The sequence below is a fragment of the Lactuca serriola genome, chromosome 7 (genome assembly GCF_051521515.1).
Source record: "Lactuca serriola cultivar US96UC23 chromosome 7, Lser_US96UC23_V15, whole genome shotgun sequence".
Lineage (NCBI taxonomy): Eukaryota > Viridiplantae > Streptophyta > Magnoliopsida > Asterales > Asteraceae > Lactuca > Lactuca serriola.
Genome location: NC_136414.1, coordinates 68,403,621 through 68,422,065, shown reverse-complemented (window position 1 = coordinate 68,422,065; position 18,445 = coordinate 68,403,621). Strand labels below are relative to the sequence as shown.

The 18,445-nt window shown below is 38.7% G+C and overlaps 1 protein-coding gene across 1 annotated transcript; it reads left to right on the top strand.

Annotated features, from left to right (window-relative positions):
• Positions 1-12,432: 12,432 nt before the first annotated feature.
• LOC145061424 (disease resistance protein RPV1-like) lies at positions 12,433-17,379 on the top strand. Its single transcript, XM_079008886.1, has 7 exons — positions 12,433-13,018; positions 13,917-15,060; positions 15,168-15,233; positions 15,319-15,540; positions 15,623-16,246; positions 16,377-16,989; positions 17,070-17,379. Exons 1-7 carry the CDS (start codon positions 12,519-12,521, stop codon positions 17,165-17,167), a joined length of 3,267 nt encoding a protein of 1,088 aa, XP_078865012.1. The 5' UTR covers positions 12,433-12,518; the 3' UTR covers positions 17,168-17,379.
• The last annotated feature ends 1,066 nt before the right edge of the window (positions 17,380-18,445 follow it).

Sequence of the window (18,445 nt, the reverse complement as noted above, 5' to 3'; positions counted from 1 at the left end):
CTCTCTTGACTTTGAAGGAAGAGATTCGTGCCCGGGATCCATTGTTTCGTGTCTTTATTGACATCACATAATCCCACAAAAAGTGTTGCTTTATTTCTTCTTATCTTTTACACACTCAGCACGAAAATCTTTTTGATTTTCCAAAATTCTGGTTTCATTAATTTCAAGGGGTTTTAATTGGCTTGGTTGTTATAAAAGATTGTGGTGCATTTTAATCCACGTGGACAAATTTTTGAAAGATGCCGTTACAATTTAAAGGGATAAGATGACGACATGATGACTCAGGCGAGAGTCCAATCGATTTGATTTCAAACGGCGCAAAACGGATAGCGTGCGAATCGAAATCGTTTCATCTCCAAACGGCGCCTGATGGGAAGGCGTGTAATTAGGGTCTGACACTCTCTCTCATGCGTGATCATCGCCAGCGCCAACTGTCATGCATCAGTCAACTCTGAAAAACCCTTCGTTTTTCGATCGAAGATTTGGAAAGATTTTTCTCTCTCCTTTACCCTCACTATAAAAGGCGATGTAATCCACCATTTACCACTTTACCGTGCCTATATTTCCAGAGAGCAAGAATTCCTTAAACCTTCACTGTTCATCATCTTCTCCACTTTCTTCAAAAGCAATGGCAGATTCTTCCTCAGTTCACGCAACATCCCACATTTTGCCCATTCGCCCACAGTAAAGCTTGATCATCGATTTAACCCCACATTCGTATGATGCGTTCATGTTCCCCATCATGGAGTGCCTGAAGTATTCTCCAATCGCTCCAGCTCTTTCTAGGGTTGAGACTGTTCCAATGGAGTTCCTGTCACAGATCTTTGCCTCCGCTCACTACGACAAGGTCGTCGACAGAATCTTCTTCGATGTTTTTCAGCATAAGGCATCGATTTCAAAGCAGCGGTTCTGCACACTGTTAGGGTTTGACGCAGATTCTTCCACGGTTAATCCGGAATCAATCCCCATGGGTCACTTGTTCAACATGTTCTACAACATGGGCTACACAGAGGTGCTTACTTCGGTGGCAAAATTCAAAAAGTCATGTCTACTTCCACAGTGGAATGGGATGTTCACTGTTTTGTTCAAGGGTTTATCTGAACGAAGTGCGGGATCTGATGGAGCCATTCGTTTATTTCTCTCCATCATGTATGGGATCTACAATGGCATCAACATGGATTATGGGTCCGTTCTGTGGCAACAACTCATTCAGAGTCTCTCCTCAACTTCCCAACACTCGGAGATCTCTTATGCCAGGTTTTGGACCATTATCACAAAATGGGTGATGGACAAGTACCACGTCCCCATTGTCGCTGGTGCTCCAATGTCTTCGATCGGTACCTTCCATACCACGAAGATCATTGTGTCGGATGCTTCCAAGTTTCCCTTCAACGGGTCTATCCCGGAAACCATGTATGGGGATGTTCCTGCTGATAGCCGGATAATCAAGACGTACAAGGGGTTCAAGCGTTCTGGTCCGAGAGAGCTTACTCCGGAGATGCTGAAATCAATTCATGACGCCGACAAGCCTGCTCCAAGAGGCAAGAAGGCTGATAAGGGAAAACAGGTGGTCAAAGGGGCAAAAGGCCCGTCTCCAAAGAAGAGGAAACCCATCAGGACTGCTCAGTCTCCACAGCAGAAGAGGAGAAAAACTCAACCAAGGCGAAAGCTAGTTATCGCTTCCTCCTCAAGCGAGTCTAATGGTGAGAGTTCTGATTCTAAAGGCTCTCAACGTGGTAACACTCCACCACGATCCCCAACCCCTGAAGTTCATGTCTCTCCTTCTCCTATTTCCTCTCCACCTAAAACCATTCCTACTTCCATTCCCCCCATAACCCCCACTACACAAATTCCAACCACTTCCATCCCAATACCACCCATATTTTCTGAAGCAACCACAACCACCATTGTTGAAGTGCGAACCAACGTATCTGATACGGGGGTTCATACTGACGTACCTGAAACCACCCCATCACCCGAACCCACACCTAGACCCGAACAAACAACCCAACCCGAACCTACCCATACTACCGAACTACCAGCTTCACCACCACCATATTCTCCTGGTCATGCATCAGAGGAAGAAGAACCACTCCTTGGCGGGGAGAATATGACTTTTGAATCGGTCTACTATAGCTCGTTTCAAGTACAAAGTGATGACGATGACGACGCTCCTGTTACCAAAAGGCATCTCCAGGAGCTCCATGACAAAATTGACTCGCTCATCGCCTCCTCTTCCACTTCTCAGTCATCCCTATCTGAAGCAGCAGTTCAGAAAATTGTTGAAGCTTTCTCCAAAGCTCAGCAAGCTTCCCTTGCTTCTGCCACCACCGCCATTGATGCTTCTACAAAAGCCTGTCAGGCTGCGACCGAAAAAGTCGATAAACTATTTACTGATGCCTCTTCCTTGTTAAAGTCTTTACAGGAGAGTGCCAACGCTGCCAAGACTACGCTGGAACCTATTGTTCACCAGCTGGCAACATCAGTCACAACTGAGTTGAAGTCCTTCGCTTCTCTCCGTCAAACACTTTCTGATGACAACTCAGCTTTCCGCACAACCATTGAAGAGAGTATCTCAAAGCTTCAAGAAGATTTGGCTGCCGAGAACACTCTCATGGATGCTCTCGCGAGGAAGACTACCGCTCTGAAGGTCAAGAGCATTCAACTATCCCACTCTCAACAGGAGATTGAATCTCTTCGATCTGAAAGAGAAGTGATAAAATCGTGTGTTTCAGATGTCCACTCTGCAATCTCAAACATCCTAGAAGCACATGATCCCATTCTCAATTACACTGTGAGGCGTGACCTTGCAGAGAAGCTCGCTCCCGCCCTTGCCCTACTCAGCAAAATCGAAGGGCTACTTGATTTCATGTCCATTCCGAAACAAGGGGAGAGAAGGAAACAATGTCTCAACCACCTCCTACCTCAACAGCAACTCACACAACCGAACCTCCTCCAGTAGGCCAAGCCTCCGGTTCTGGTGTTAAAGACAAAGGCAAAAAGATTTCTGAGGAGAGTGAAGATGAAGATAAAGAGACAATCGCCGACCTGTTGAAGCGTCAAGGTCGAGACAGAGAGGCTGATATCAGTGCTCGTGTGGCAAGAGAGGCTGAAGAAGCCGAACGTAAACAGAAGGAAGCCCACGACCTTCTTGAGAGTAGGAAAACTCTTTTTCCTGCTTGGACTCTCGAGAGGATGATTAAAGAAGCCATTGACACATCGAGTATCTTGTGGCTGGAACCTGTGATCTCTCTAGATCGTTCCAACACTGTCGACTCACAGTTCGACATGCCACTGACCCGAAAGGCGTTTATCTTTCATGCCTTCTCCAACGTTGCAGAGTTCCCTCATCCTCATCCACAAGTTGATCGGGACTTAATTAATTTCTATCTGAAGGCTGCTCAACCCCAATATCAGACTTGGAGCACTCAGAAAATTGTCAACGTTCGGGTCTTGAAGCCGTACAGTGAAGGTAACTTCATCAACGTTCGGTTCAAGGTACTTCGAGGATCTGCCAAAGCCGAACATGTTATTTCCCTTGCAGATCTTCCCAATCTTAATCCCCATGATTGGATTATCTTTCACAACATCCTCCTCACCAACGAAGCTGAATACGGTCCGATCATCGACCACTTCAAGAGGATGCTCGTGTGCTACATCATGGAAGTTGCACTGATGGATCAGGAGATTGCGAGCGTATTTAAGAAGAAACCTACAATATCTCCTGTTGGCTCTACCAGTGATCTCAATCTGATGCAGATGGGTAAGATTCATCCGAAGAGGAACTCGGTCATGTTTACCAGGAATGAAGGACAGAAATGTCTTTTCGCCTTGGCTGATAAACACCTCTACACCACTGCATGTTTAGAGCACGTTTTGGGGATCATCCACAGATGCAAGCAGAACACAGCGGATGATGTCAAGTACTTTGATGACATGATTCAATGGTACATTCGGTTAAGACAGACTATCCTGGCGCTAATCTCACGTCTGTTTGATACTACGAAGAAAGTTCCCGCTGCTGGCCCAAGCAAGAAGAAGAAGTAGTCTCGCTCCAATTTGACGCAAAGGGGGAGATTGTTGGGTCGTGTTTTGTATATAGTGTTGCGTCTATTGGGCTCGTTAGCTAGTCCGTTTTGTATCTCCGGTATGGGCGTGTCCATCCGTGAGTTTAATAGGGTTTAGTATAAATATAGGTGCTTGCATGCATCTTAGCAGTTAACGGAAGAATAGATCGATCAGAGAATTATTTAGAAGTTTATTGTTATCGTTCTTGTAACCCTAAATCCTCTACAGCGGAAGTTCTTAGTCGAGCTCTGCTGAGGAATGTTTGATCTAATCATTCAACATATTTTGATCCACATTTGTGTTATTTATTGTTTTTGTGTTCATCGCAATACCTGTTACAAAGATCTAATCGATCTTCAAGTTTGTTTTATAACTTATCATATGTATAATTAGAGAAAACTTAGATTCAAAGCATTAGGTTTGTATGTGCACCATAGGAATGTTAGAGTACATAAAACCCATCAACATAGCCTACGCAACCTTGCTGAAGATAGCGCCTCGCTCTCGCTGCTGAACATAGGGTCAGTCCACCCTATGGCCTCTCGCCCTGAATCACTAACCCTCCCCTATTAGGAGTCTAAACTCTCACTACCTGCTGCTCTCAATTGATTACTGCCCCATTGGGGCTCAACTAGTCCATACAAACTATAACCTTATTCCCTCATAGGGGAACACGGACAAGATTCACGGAAAACTGCTCATCAATCAACTGCAGTGTACATTGTTGATGAACCTTCGCGACCCGAACGGTCCTATCATCTGCTATCTCTACGTCAAGTGGGCAATCCAGCTCCCCTGGAGCCCCAGTGAATCGCTTGCTGAGGGCGAGCGACAAAAAAGATTGGGTAGCACCCGAATCAAACAGTACCAAAGCTGATATACCGTTCACTAAGAACGATCCTATAACAAAACACATAAACATAAGCAATAATCGGTACAAATAAAGAAATAAAGAGAAGATACATACCCGTCACCACGTCGGGAGCTGCTCGTGCCTCCTTTATAGTCAACTGAAAGGCCCTAATCTTTGTCACATGTGCCTCACCCTAGTCCTGACGGCCGTCTGTAATACTCAATGTAGTAGAAGTGGGTCTTGCTACCTGCCCTGCTGTTGCTAAACTCGGGAATTGGAACCGATTGTGTCCCCTCTGATTGTACTGAAAGCAAATCAGATTTGATACTATCGTGGTGGTGGTAGTAGTTGTATAATCTCTGCTCAAATGTCCAGTTCGGCCGCACTTAAAGCAGCCCGAACTACCTGCCCTACATACCCCATCATGTGTCCTACCACACTTGCCACAATGCCTCGGCCCTTCCCTTGGGAATCTACCTTGGGCTTCTTGCCCGCATTCCATGACTGAACCCCATCTGGTTTCCTCTTCCTCTCCATCTCCATCTCCATCTCTAAATCTAAATCTCTCTCTCGAGCCCTAGCAATCATATCTTCCAACATCTTGCAGCTGAATCTACCTTCGACCTCCTCCTACGAATCTTACTCCCTATCATTTAGAAAGACAGGATGCAAATCGGACCTTGTCCCCCTCGGGACATCTGCTGGTGCGGAATGAGTTGGCGACATCAGCCAACCATCTGGTGCTCGTAATGCGGTCTCGAGTCCGATGGTAATCAGGAACTCCACAAGCTCTGAACTCCCTGAATGTTAGTGTGTGTGACCCCATCATGGCCGCCTCCTCGTTGCGGAAGGCACCCAGTCTCTCCTCTAAAATCTCCAATACACTCCTTGATCGTGCTGAAGATCACAGGAGTCTGATCCAGAATACTGCGCGTGATCTCAAAGGAGATAAAATCCCTCGTCTGGTCATCTAGTTGCCCAGCTCCATAGCCCGAGCCTGATCCCTCATCGGCGCCTGAACTACTGACTGGTCTAGTGCGTAATACCACCATATTGAAAAGCACTTCATAGCCCGAGCCTGATCCCTCACTGGATTCATCTCAGCCTTCCCCGATTCGAGTACGAATCCACCGCTTTCAGTAGTATGGGCCCATACTACCTTCCACATCTATTCGTACTTTCCTCAAGAACTGCCTCGACTTCACCAAGTCCCTTATACTACTACTACTCCACACGTTAATCTCATCCTAGGCTTGCCCTTGGGTAATCACCATCGCACTCTCCGCCATCAGCTGCATAAGAAGTCCCTACTATCTCCCCCTATCCAGCTTGTGGATACCATTACATATCACTAATACTAGATAATTCTTCGAATGAGAGGTCCTACCCTACAACGGTTAGATCAAACGAGAGCTGCAAAATAAGGCTAAACCTAACCTTCTAAAATTATTTAGTCCTCACAATATGTACCTTAACGTATTCGTTTACGTTAGTTAGAGATAACTAAAACTCCTAAAAGCACAAAGCAAGTAGCATTCGAGCATTGAGTACACCTAATCAAGCATATCCTAATCAGACTATCATATCATTGACTAATCTGTACTAGCATGCAGTTCATAAAGTTGATACACATATAACATGCACATAAGGCATCCTTCCTAGATCCTTAGCCCTAATCTAACATGCAGTTCTCATAAACATATCATAACATAAATTGTATGGGTAATTTGGGAGTACTTACTTGATCTCGGCTGATTGCATGCACCACACCCTTTTTGTCATTTCAAAATTCTTTTCTCTTTTCGAAATTCTTTTCTCTGTTCAAAGTTCCCTTTTATGAAAATGATTTTCTTTTGAAAATTTTCATACCAAGTCCTCAATTTGAGTTCAGACACACCTGAGAGTGTGTCTGAATTCCTCAAACCAAGGCTCTGATACCAACTTGAAACATCCCAAGAATACGGTCCAAAAATTTTGTTTTTAATTATTCATCAAACCATAAATACCATTCATCATATCATAAAATCATAAGTAATGTATCTCAAATCATTATAACAAAATACTGTATCAAAATCATGTGTCAAAATATCAGAGTCTAAACATCCCAGGCTGAACAAATAGTGTGTGCGCTGCAATCATCCCGAGCTCTTCCCTTTGCTACCAGAAGTACCTAAAACCAAAACTAAAAAATGTAAGCATGAAGCTTAATGAATCTCCCCAAACTACCCTATACCATACACATAACATATAACATGCAACTAGGGGATACGGGCCTTGCCCACACTCAAGGAGATACGGGCCCCTGCCCACACTCGGCTAACTATGAGATACATGCCTCAACCACTCTCAACTATCCCAGAGATATGGGCCTCGCCCACACTCTACTAACTAGGAGATACAGGCCTCACCCACACTTAGTTGGCTAGGAGGTACGGGCCTCGGCCACGCTCCGCTATCCGGGAGATACGGGCCATACAAGTATCACACAGACAACAAGTATAACTATGATCTACCAGTTCATAAACATGTTCAGATAATACTAAGATATGGGCCCTTCCTACACTTAGCTACTAATCATAAAAAAGTCTAAGAGACAGGCCCAACCCACACTTAGCTACTAAATATAATAATTCTAAGATACGAGCCTAGCCCACACATAGTTACCAAACATAATAATTCTAAGATACGGGCCCAGCCCACACTTAGCTACTCTACACAGGCCGACATTGGTGCCTTCGATCCGTTCCTACTGAAAGAAACTCACCTCTTAAGTTGGCTGATGCCATCTCGTGTGAGGAATCTCTGATGGCTGCTCCAACAACTCCCCGACTATCATTATCACAATAATCACTTAGTCAAAACTGAGAATCCTTCTAAGGGTAAAATAACCATTTTACCCTTGGTCAAAGTCAATATTCTGGGTTTACCCAACTCGCCGAATTGACCTATCAACTCGTCGAGTTCTATAACTCAAAAATCCTGAAATCACGATCCAACTCGCAGACTCACCCCCTGGCTCGTCGAGTTCTATCTGGCTACTTATAGTCGTGATTTAGCAAATCAAATTGTTGAGTCATCCTTAGACTCGTCGATTTCTACCATAATCAGAAATGGGACAAAACGACTCAACTCGTCGAGTTCCTTTATGGACTCGACGAGTTCCTCTGTCTGTTTGGGCCATCTTAACAAATTAAGCCTCTACTCTCCAGATCCAAACTCCATACTTCTTCTACATACTGGAAATGCCCTCTTAAGGGTAAAGTTTCCAACTTTACCCATTAACAGTCCTTCTTAATGGGTTTAGCTCAAACCCTAGTTCTTTAGGACATAGATCTTTGTCCAAAAGCCATAATACTCCAAACCAAAGCACGAAAACCGAGATCTAGGTCCTAGACACCAAATGAACACGTAAAGTCTCATGCTTTCCTTCCATGCATGACCTTTTGGGGCTTAAAAGGGCATGATAACACCTTAAATCTTGCATGGGGCTTCCATGGTCATAAAGTTTGCATGAAACCCCTTCTAGACCCAAATCTGAAAGGTAATTCACTTGGGATGTCCATTCCCCAAGGGCTAAGCTTCTTGGACCAAAAACCCTCATAAAGTGAAAATAAGGAGATCTAAGAGACTACTAGGCAAGTTAGAGTCTTGATTACCAAAAAATAAAGAGGATGAGATGTTGCTTCTGGATCTACAACCTTCTCCTGGAGCCCTCTAGCTTCTTCTTCTTCTTCTATAAGCTTCAAATCACACAAATATCACTTAAAATGGCTCACAAACTCACACAAGGCTCTAGGATTTCATGGATTAGGGTTTGGGACTTGGAGGCTATAAATGAGGCCATAAAGTGGGGATTAAGATGCTTAAATAGGGTGCAAAACCCTGAAATTAGGATTTCACTATAGTAGACCTACTCGCCGAGTCGAGGTCTCTCCACTTGTCGAGTAGATTGCTTAAAACCCGCATCCCTTCCTTGTCTCTACTTGATGCGTTTGGGGCTACCAACTCGTCGAGTTGTTCTATAAAAATCAATAAATCATAATTAAATGTGTATCAGGAATCAGGCGTTACAACATAACACAATAATCCATATACTATAAACTAGCATGAATATACCACAATAATTATCATCTAGCATACACTACATCCTACTAACATACTATAACAAGATAACATGTTTTCCAGAACATATCACTAGCATGGAAATACACAGACAAGCTAGACTAATTTTTATCAAACAATGACTTGTCAAGATTTGTAAGTTCCTGACTAACTCTAAAAAGGATGGACCAAGACTAATGTGTAAAACATAAATATATCCACCCAACACCACTAATGAACACCATAAACAATTTCATAAAAGCTCAATACAAAATGAGAAATCAAAACAAAAAACAAAATCTAATTTTCATATTTTTTAAAGTTTCACAAGCCTAATCCATGTTCAATGTTTTGAGCATAAAACATAATCCAACTTCAAATGGACTGATATCATAGTCCTTGGAAACTAGAGTCGACTTCTTACAATTTTGTCTGTAAAGTCCATTGTCTAATTCAGACTGGATTGGGCTCTATAGCCCTCACAAGACAAGTCAACAATTCTATCTACATTTCAAACTTTTTCTAAAAGTACCATATTTGTGCATAACCTCCAGGATATATGTTCCTATTAAACCCAAATAATAAATGAGAGTTGAGGAATCAATTAATACCTCTACAAATCTTAGGAAATTCTAGGAGCAGGATGATGAGGAGAGACCACCGCTACACTACTTCAAAAACCACCAAAAAAAAACCTCAAAATCACCAACTTCTTGATTACTTCTAATCTTCAAGCAAGGAAACATTACTCACAAACTCTCTTAAATGGAAGTTGTTAGCTGCAATTAGGGTTACAAATATGACTTTTTGGGTTATCCTCAGTTAAATACCCCATAAGTTACAATATAGGCATTCAAAATATGACAAGGTGACTCCTAAACTCATGTACATGTTCAAGAATCATTTTATTACATTTTGACCTTGATAACTCAACTTTAAACCTAGAAAAAGGTTAGTTTAAGAAGAAAACTTAACGAAACCCTGACCTCGACAATGATAGCAAATTTAGGTCGTTACAATTATAGCATTTTACTTTCCTTTTGATGTCAATTATAGCCATTTACTTTCATTTCAATGTCAAAGATAATATTACAATTTTATTTTAATATATTTCTAACATTTTAGTTTCATTTCAATGTTAAATAAACCATTTTACTTTCATTTTAGCTACTTGCAATATGGACATTTTATCGGGAGGCAAACGTTTTTTGTTTTTTTAGTTAGTTAGTTAGTTTGTTTTTTTTTGTTTTTGTTGTTGTTGTTGTTTTTTTTTTCTTTTTATTTTTTTATTTACAATTTAGTTTTAGATTTGTAATTTATTTTCATTTAAATGTGAATTATACCATTTTCCTTTCATCGTAGTTACATATAACAGTAATATTATATAACATAAACTTTGAAAATATTTTTGAAGGATATTTTTTTGTCAAGGCACTCTCAAATATAGCGGGCCACTATTGAAATCAAAGATATTTAACCTTTTTAAGCATTTTTTTTGAGGTCTATAATGGTAACATTTTATAGTATTTTTTAATGGTAGACTTACCAATATAACTTTCAAAATTGTATTAAAAAAATGTATGGAAATTTGTGATTTAAGACAATCTTTTTAAATATTTTCAACAATATTGCTTTATTATTAGATTAAAGTACTTTCTTATTTCTTATTTAAGTCATATATTATTGAAAATTTTCGTTTTCCAAATGTTAATGTTTACACCTTATTATATAATTTTTTTAATCAATCTATATAATACATAAGTCTCTAACCTAATTAACGAATGAATAAAAAAATAATAGATTATTAAAATTCAATGCCAATGGAATTAACCGAAGAAAAATTATGAAGTTGTAGAATAGTGCCATGTGGCCAAAAAAATAAATATTTTATCATTTAAGATAAAATAGATGTCCCTATATATGTATGATTTTAATGTATTTATTTTAATGAACTTATTATTATTTTAAGTTACATATCAACACAAAATAGCTAAATAATTTATGAATGTGTTCAAATTTTTAAAAATATAGAATCTCATTGATTATAGATTTTTAGAGTAAAGTTATTTTTTATTGAAAATCTAAACATATAAATACTTTTTATTGAAATAAATTACTAAATTTTAGGACATTTAAAATGTTTGATTTTTTTTAATACAGAAACATATGAATACTTTTTCTTAACAAGAAAATCTTAAACAATGACTAATTAATTTTTTAAGAAAAAATTACTAAATTAGTCTAAATCCTTAATGACTTATTCATTTTTAGCAAAAAAAATACTCATATTTTCCAAAATAGCCCAAGAAACCGAAGATGATTAGGACCATCTACTGTCAAACACAATTTGACCACGGTCAGCGGAAATTTTTTAAGTTTGATTACTGTTTCGGACAATGAATGAGCCACTCTTTCCTGGCCTGTCTACTCTTGCAGGGTGCATCGACTCATAATATATAATGGTTTATTTTTCAAATTAAGTCATTTGACCTACTTTTTTTCTTGATTTTATCTACTATTTTCTCTCAATGGAGCCTTCAAAGAACAACGAGTTATTTTTCGTTTTTTGAAGAAATTTTACCGTATTACTGATTAGGAGTTGTTTTTATACGTATATTTTTTTTTCAAAAAAAAACAAAAAAATATGAAACCATATGCTTCATACGAAACCTACGGTGTACAAGTATACAATGCATATATTGTGCATTGTGTACTTATACACCATAGGTTTCGTATGAAGCCTACGTTTTATTTATTTATTTATTTATTTATTATTTTTTTAATTTGTTTGTAAGTTGTATATAAATATATTATAGTTCACATTTAATGTTTTTTTTTTCAAAAAAGAAAAAAAAGGAAAATCGTAGCCCAACTTAAGAAAATACCGTAGATAAAATACTACCGAAAGTTTTAGTCCAGAAAATGATTTTTTATTTTATTTTATTTTATTATAGTAAAACCGAAACAATAGGCGAAAACACGAAATAATATGTGAAAAAGCGAAACATTAAACAAACCTAAAAGTCTACTGTTTTAGAGGCTGTTTCGAAACAACCGTTAATTTTTGGTTAAAAATGGTTTTTTTTTGTCTTTTTAATTGAACCTACAAGGGACCATCTCTGCTAGAAGTCATTTGGTAAAAAAGGGCTTCTAGCCCAACGGTATCAAGTGGTGCCCTCCCTCTTTGAGGTCGAGGGTTCAAGTCCCGTCGTGGATATAGATGAAATTAGGTGTTAGTTTAGGAGTAGATTAATATATTTGTATTTGCCGGTTAAAAAAAATGGTAAAAAAGAAAAAAAAAAATAGATAAGTAATTAGTGTTTTTATTAGTTTAACAATTTTCTTATTTTTTGATTAAGTATTCGAAACAAACGCGTAGAAAATGTAGTGTGCCAAAACGACAACCCAACTTCACCGAACACCTCAAATTCTCCGGAGACTGAGTTGACTTTGATGCCTTTATACTCCTCTTTGTTCTCTCATCTCACTAATTTCAATGGCGTCTGCTTCATCATCATCATCATCTTCTTCTTCTCTGCTGAATCATACCTGCTGCCATGACGTTTTTTTAAGCTTTAGAGGTGAAGATACTCGTAATTCGTTTACAGATCATCTCTATGCAGCTTTAAAACGAGCAGGAGTTCGCACTTTTAGGGATAATGATAATATCGACAGAGGTCAAGAACTGAAGCCGGAAATCGAGAGAGCAATCAAAGAATCTAGGGCTTCTATAGTTGTATTGTCAGAGAAGTATGCGAATTCCAGATGGTGCCTTGACGAGCTGCTGTTGATCCTTGAGCAAAGGCTGAGCTTTAATCATTTTGTTTTACCGGTGTTTTACCATGTCGATCCCTCAGATGTCAGGAACCAGAGACGAAGTTTTGCAATAGAAGTAGAGGAAGGAGTAGAAGGGTCAAAATGGACAGAGTATAATGTCAATCGATGGAAGGCAGCCCTTGCAGATGTTGCTGATTTGACCGGAATGGTTTATTCGGGGTATGCTTTCTCTATTCGTGTTTATTGTTTAATCCTTTGAAACATCTTTTTGATTAGTTAACTGAGATTGTTAAATATGATAAGGAATCGTAATTTTACCTAGCAGACGATCGAGTTCAGGTATGCATATTAAAACATCAAATCATGAAAGTTTCTTTGGCTCATATTGCTTTAAATTAATGCAAAGAGCAAAACCAGATTGATGATTGGAGGCTTAGCTGTGTATTTATTTCATGGCATGTTATTGTATGGCCTTTTCCATAGTAGTCTAAGTTGTTGGTTTACTTTTGCACATAGTTCATTTGCTTAGCTCCTTGTCTCCGGATACATTTGGCATGATAATTGAACGTTCTTTATAGTGAAGATTGCAATTTTACTTGATCAGACAAATAGCTGTTTAGTTACTTATGTATACACATTATGCCATTCTATTCTTTACTTATTAATGGTTTGGTATAAATATAGAATATGCATATATTCACACATGTGTATATGATGTGAAATAATGAGTGAGAAGTGAAACTAAAATTAAACACTGATAACATAGCAGGTATTCTGGTTTGACTTTGGCCCTACACGCCAACCAATGGAAAAAGCCTGAACAACCTGTCCATCTTGGCATGTTGCCCAATCCTGATTCATTCAATTCGAGTGTATATACAGTTGGCCTTCACAGGCTTCACATTATTGAAAACTTAATTCAATCAGATTGCATATACACTTACTATTTACACCTCAGTTCATCATATTTATTTGGTTGGTAATGGTTGCAGGAAGAATAGTACATTTGCTAGAACATTTTGAATTCCATGCACTATAACTGAAGCAACTTAAAGTGTTCAAGAAGTTTAAATGGCATGCTCTGAATGTGCTCATTTTCTTTATTCTTTTCTTGCAGGTCTGAAACAGAGTTTATCACAAAAATTGTTGGCACAATCGACTCTGAACTAGATTTGAAACTAGTTAGTACTCCAGCTCATCTAATTGGAATAGATTCTCGAGCTATAGCTATCAACTCTTGGTTGGAAAAAGAGCAATCTGGTGATAACGTTCTAGCAATTTGTGGCATGGGAGGTAGTGGCAAGACGACTCTGGCCCAATTCATTTACAACTCAAACAAGCAAAAATTTGGAAGCAGCAGTTACCTTGAAGAGATTGGAAAGCACTCTAAACAGTCTGATGGTTTGCTTGGGCTACAGAAACAACTTCTCACAGACATTCTAGGGGGAAATAATATTGGAAGTATATCTAATGTATCTGCAGGGACAAGGAAGGTTGAGGATGCCTTACTAGTGAAAAGGGCGCTTATCATTCTTGATGATATTGATGGACATGACCAATTAGACGCCTTACTTGGAACAAGGGCTTCTCGTACCCAAAGCAAGATCATAATAACAACTAGGCTTTTAGATATACGTGCATGGTTCAGATCCATATCTTGGAGGTGTGAGGTGCAAGAATCTGAATTGTTGAATGATGATGAATCATTACAGCTTTTGAGTTTCCATGCATTTGGATCCAAAATTCCTATGAAAGGTTTCAAGGAGCTTGCAGTTCAGTTAGCAAAGTATTGTGGTGGAAACCCACTAGCTCTTAAAGTATTGGGTTCTTCTCTATTTTCTGATGCTGAAGAGCCAAGGGAGAAAAATAGCATGATAGGGGTTTGGAGAAGTACATTGAACTCACTGAATTCATTGAAAGGAGATCTTGATTGTAAAATCCAAGCTATACTACAAAAGAGCTTTGACTCACTACCACATGCCAGTAACAAACAGCTGTTTCTGCACATTGTTTTTTTCTTTGTTGGTGAATATGAGGGTTATGTGGCAAAGATATTGGAGCATGAATGGCATGCAAAGGCTGGGATCAGGACCCTCATTAATAGATGCCTTCTTACCATCTCACCAAGTAAAAAATTGATGGTGCATCAACTGCTTCAAGAGATGGCAAGAAACATAGTCCTTCAAGAGTCCAGAGATCCTGCAGCACGTAGTAGAGTCTCACAAACTGATGAATCTTATCGTTTGTTGAGAAACGGAGAGGTATGATGCTTCTTAGTTATTTGTATCATTAAACTTACTTTCTTACCCTTTGACATGAACCTCCTATGTTAACTTTCCTTGTCTCATTTCATGTCTTTCTCCGTTAGGGTTCAAAAACAATTGAAGGTCTAGCACTTGACATGCAAAAGCTCCACGAAGGGATGACATCAAATGTAAGCCAAAGATGTGAATGACTGTGGTACTCATATTTCAGTATATTTTATGTACTAATTAATTAACTTAATGCTAAATTTGCAGCCATCAACCCTTGATACAGCTACACTTGCAAAAATGGACAAACTGAAATTGCTCAAGCTAGAACATGTGGAACTCAAGGGGTCCTACAAGAATTTTCCAGAATTGAGATGGTTGTATTGGACTAGTTTTCGTTTGAAAAAAATACCATCCAGCTTATTTGGGAGCAGCTTGGTGGCTATACATATGAGCTATGGATTTCTGGAAAAGTTTGAACCGCCCATGGTAGGAATTTGATGTCTTCTTTGTCACTTGACCTTTTAGCTTCCCAACTTTCTAACACCTTATGTTTGTATTCTTTGAATAGGTTCTTAATTCGCTGAAGATCCTAAATCTTAAATGGTCCTTCAATCTTGTCAATATCCGCCATCTTTCCCGACTTCCTAATCTCGAGACTTTGATTCTCTCGTACTGTTTCCGTCTCAGTCTGACTCATGTTTTGGAAACCATCAGAGGTCTTAAGAAGCTTTCTCTACTGGACTTTGGAGGGTGTAATCAACCTTGGAAAGATGGAGGAATGCAAGCATCATTGTTGGTCCCTTTTCCAGACTCGTTAAAGCTTTTGTTTCTCTATCGCTGCAGTAATCCGTTAACGCCACTTACCAATCTTAAAATGCTTCGTGTACTCGATGTGAGTAGTTGTCCAAATATAAAATACCTCCTTTGTCTCCCAAGTACTCTAGAAGAGTTGTGTACATCTTGGTGTTCTTCACTGGAGAAAATAACATTCGAATCCGCTGGGTTCAGATTGCGGAAATTTGAATATCTCGGTTGTGGAAACTTGTATGAAATTCAAGGCCTTTTCAAATTGGTGCCATTAGAATATCTTGATGAAGCAGATTTAGGACATATGAAATGGATCAAAGGATATCATGATACTAAGGAGATGCACATATGTGATGATTTCACAACATACCGTTCGCATAGAGCGGTACCTTTCTCTCTCTCCTGCATGCATGAATAAGCACAACAACAAAAAAAAAAAAAGACATCTTTTTGACACTGAAAAAAAACTGATTTATTTATGAATAACTTGATATTTCTTCTATTTGTTTGACCAGGTGCTGTATGAATATGGTATAATGAGCACATATCTGGCACGCATAAGGGATCAAAGCATGCCAACGCCCAAATATATGTCGTTGTCTGCATTCTTATCCTTTCGTGTGCCTTCTTGTCCTGAGAATGGCAGAATCTGTGGATTAAACATAACCGCGTCATACAGAGGATCAGGCATATCTTTATCTGCATCATACAGGGATAAATATACGCGGGCTTTGTTTGCCAAAGTCAGCAATACAAGCAAGGGCCTTACTTGGATGTATAACCCTGTGATCTATGCCAATGTGGAAGTTGGAGAAGATGCTGGATGGTTTAGCTATTGGCCCATAGGGAACATATTAGACGCTGGAGATGAAATCAATGTGTCCATCATTGTGGGGGATGGATGGATGGTAAGCAGGTGTGGTGTCAGCCTTGTGTTCATGGATGATGATGATGAAGTAGAGCCAAAATACTACAAAGATTACAAGAAAGAGGAAGAAATTATTGGAGGAGCTCTATCTGAATTTGAGCTGGCTACAGGAAGCTACTATCTTTGTCGTCGCGATTACTTCAAGTCAACCACTCCTGATTGGTTCAATATGTTAGTTGGTGATAATATTCCTCGTAAAGGTAAGTCCCACATTGAGCTGATGCTTTTCATCTAGATTAAGCTGCAAATACTGATTAATCTTTATATCACACTGTCATAGATTTACATGGATGGAGAAAATCTCATCAGAGCGACTATAAAACATCATATATGGAGCCGTTTGCTTACAGAGACGACCCGTATTCCGATTGGCTCTAAGGATGTACATTTAATCATTCTGTTTTGGCATGAAATACCAATTTTTTTTTTAAATTTAAATCAATTTGCTGCTTAAATCCTTTAACCTAAACTAACCTTTATATTTATTATATAAATGAATAGGACTGTCAAATTTGTACCACAGAAAACCAACATGTTTTGTACCGAACCAATTCATTTCTTATATATAATCGTATATTTCAATTGTGATATGTGTTTATTGTTTACAAATTTAAAAGCATGGTATTAGCCATTAAACTAAAAAAAAAAAAAAAAAAACTGAAAAGTTCCTTTATAATTGAAAATTAAAATAAATTGGTATATATCTTTACCAATTTTTACCGGCTAGACAAGTTGGTGGTAAGTATATTTTATATGATACTGGTAGCAAATTTTTGTGCCTATCAACTTGTTTTCTCTTTATAATTCCTCGTCCTTTAATTTGAGTTGTTGCCCAGTCTTCCCTTATTTATGATTTTAGAGTGATTGGTAGACACCGTTTTATGTAACAACTCAAACATTCGTTGCAGCCCTAGGCAAAGCTGATGAGCTACCTTGTTTTCTTTTCTTTGATAACCATTTTTTCTAAAAGTGGTGTAGCTAGCTTTTTATTAATTTATTTTGATTATAGATTGAAGTTATGTTGTATTTTTATTTTTGCTCGTTTTAAGATGAGAAATGAACAGAAACATGGATAGAAAAATATGGGAGTATATGAAGGTGGACGACAAATAAGTGATATTTGAGGAATTAGTGACAGAGAAGGAGAAAAAAGAAGGCATCAGAAGAGAAGAAAACAACGATAATTATTTAGGAGGCTAGTGGAGTGGATCACAATGCAAATAGGTGTCATTCTTGGATGTATCAATCTTAACTATTGGAAACTTGCAAGTAATGTGTAAGAATGAAGGCTTCCATGATGTTATCTTGAATTCAAGTTGGCAGCCATGCACCTGGATGCCACCTCAAACTGTAACCAAGGTAAATGTGTACACAAAACAATTTCAATAGTATTTTTTGAATAAAACTAGAAGATAATTGCTAAAACGTGTAAAATATTAAAAAATTATTTGTAAGTCGTGTAAAAAATAGTTAGCCGGTAAATTGTATGCTTATTTCTCGTTTACCCTCTCTATATACCGAAACCACATTCACGAATGACATTGCCTTTCCTTTAGAAACTTTCACTTCTTTATGCATACGTCCACTTGGTTGATCCTGTTGGGTAGTTGGTTGAAGAACATTTTCATTCCTGTCAAATTTAGCTTGAAGGGTGAA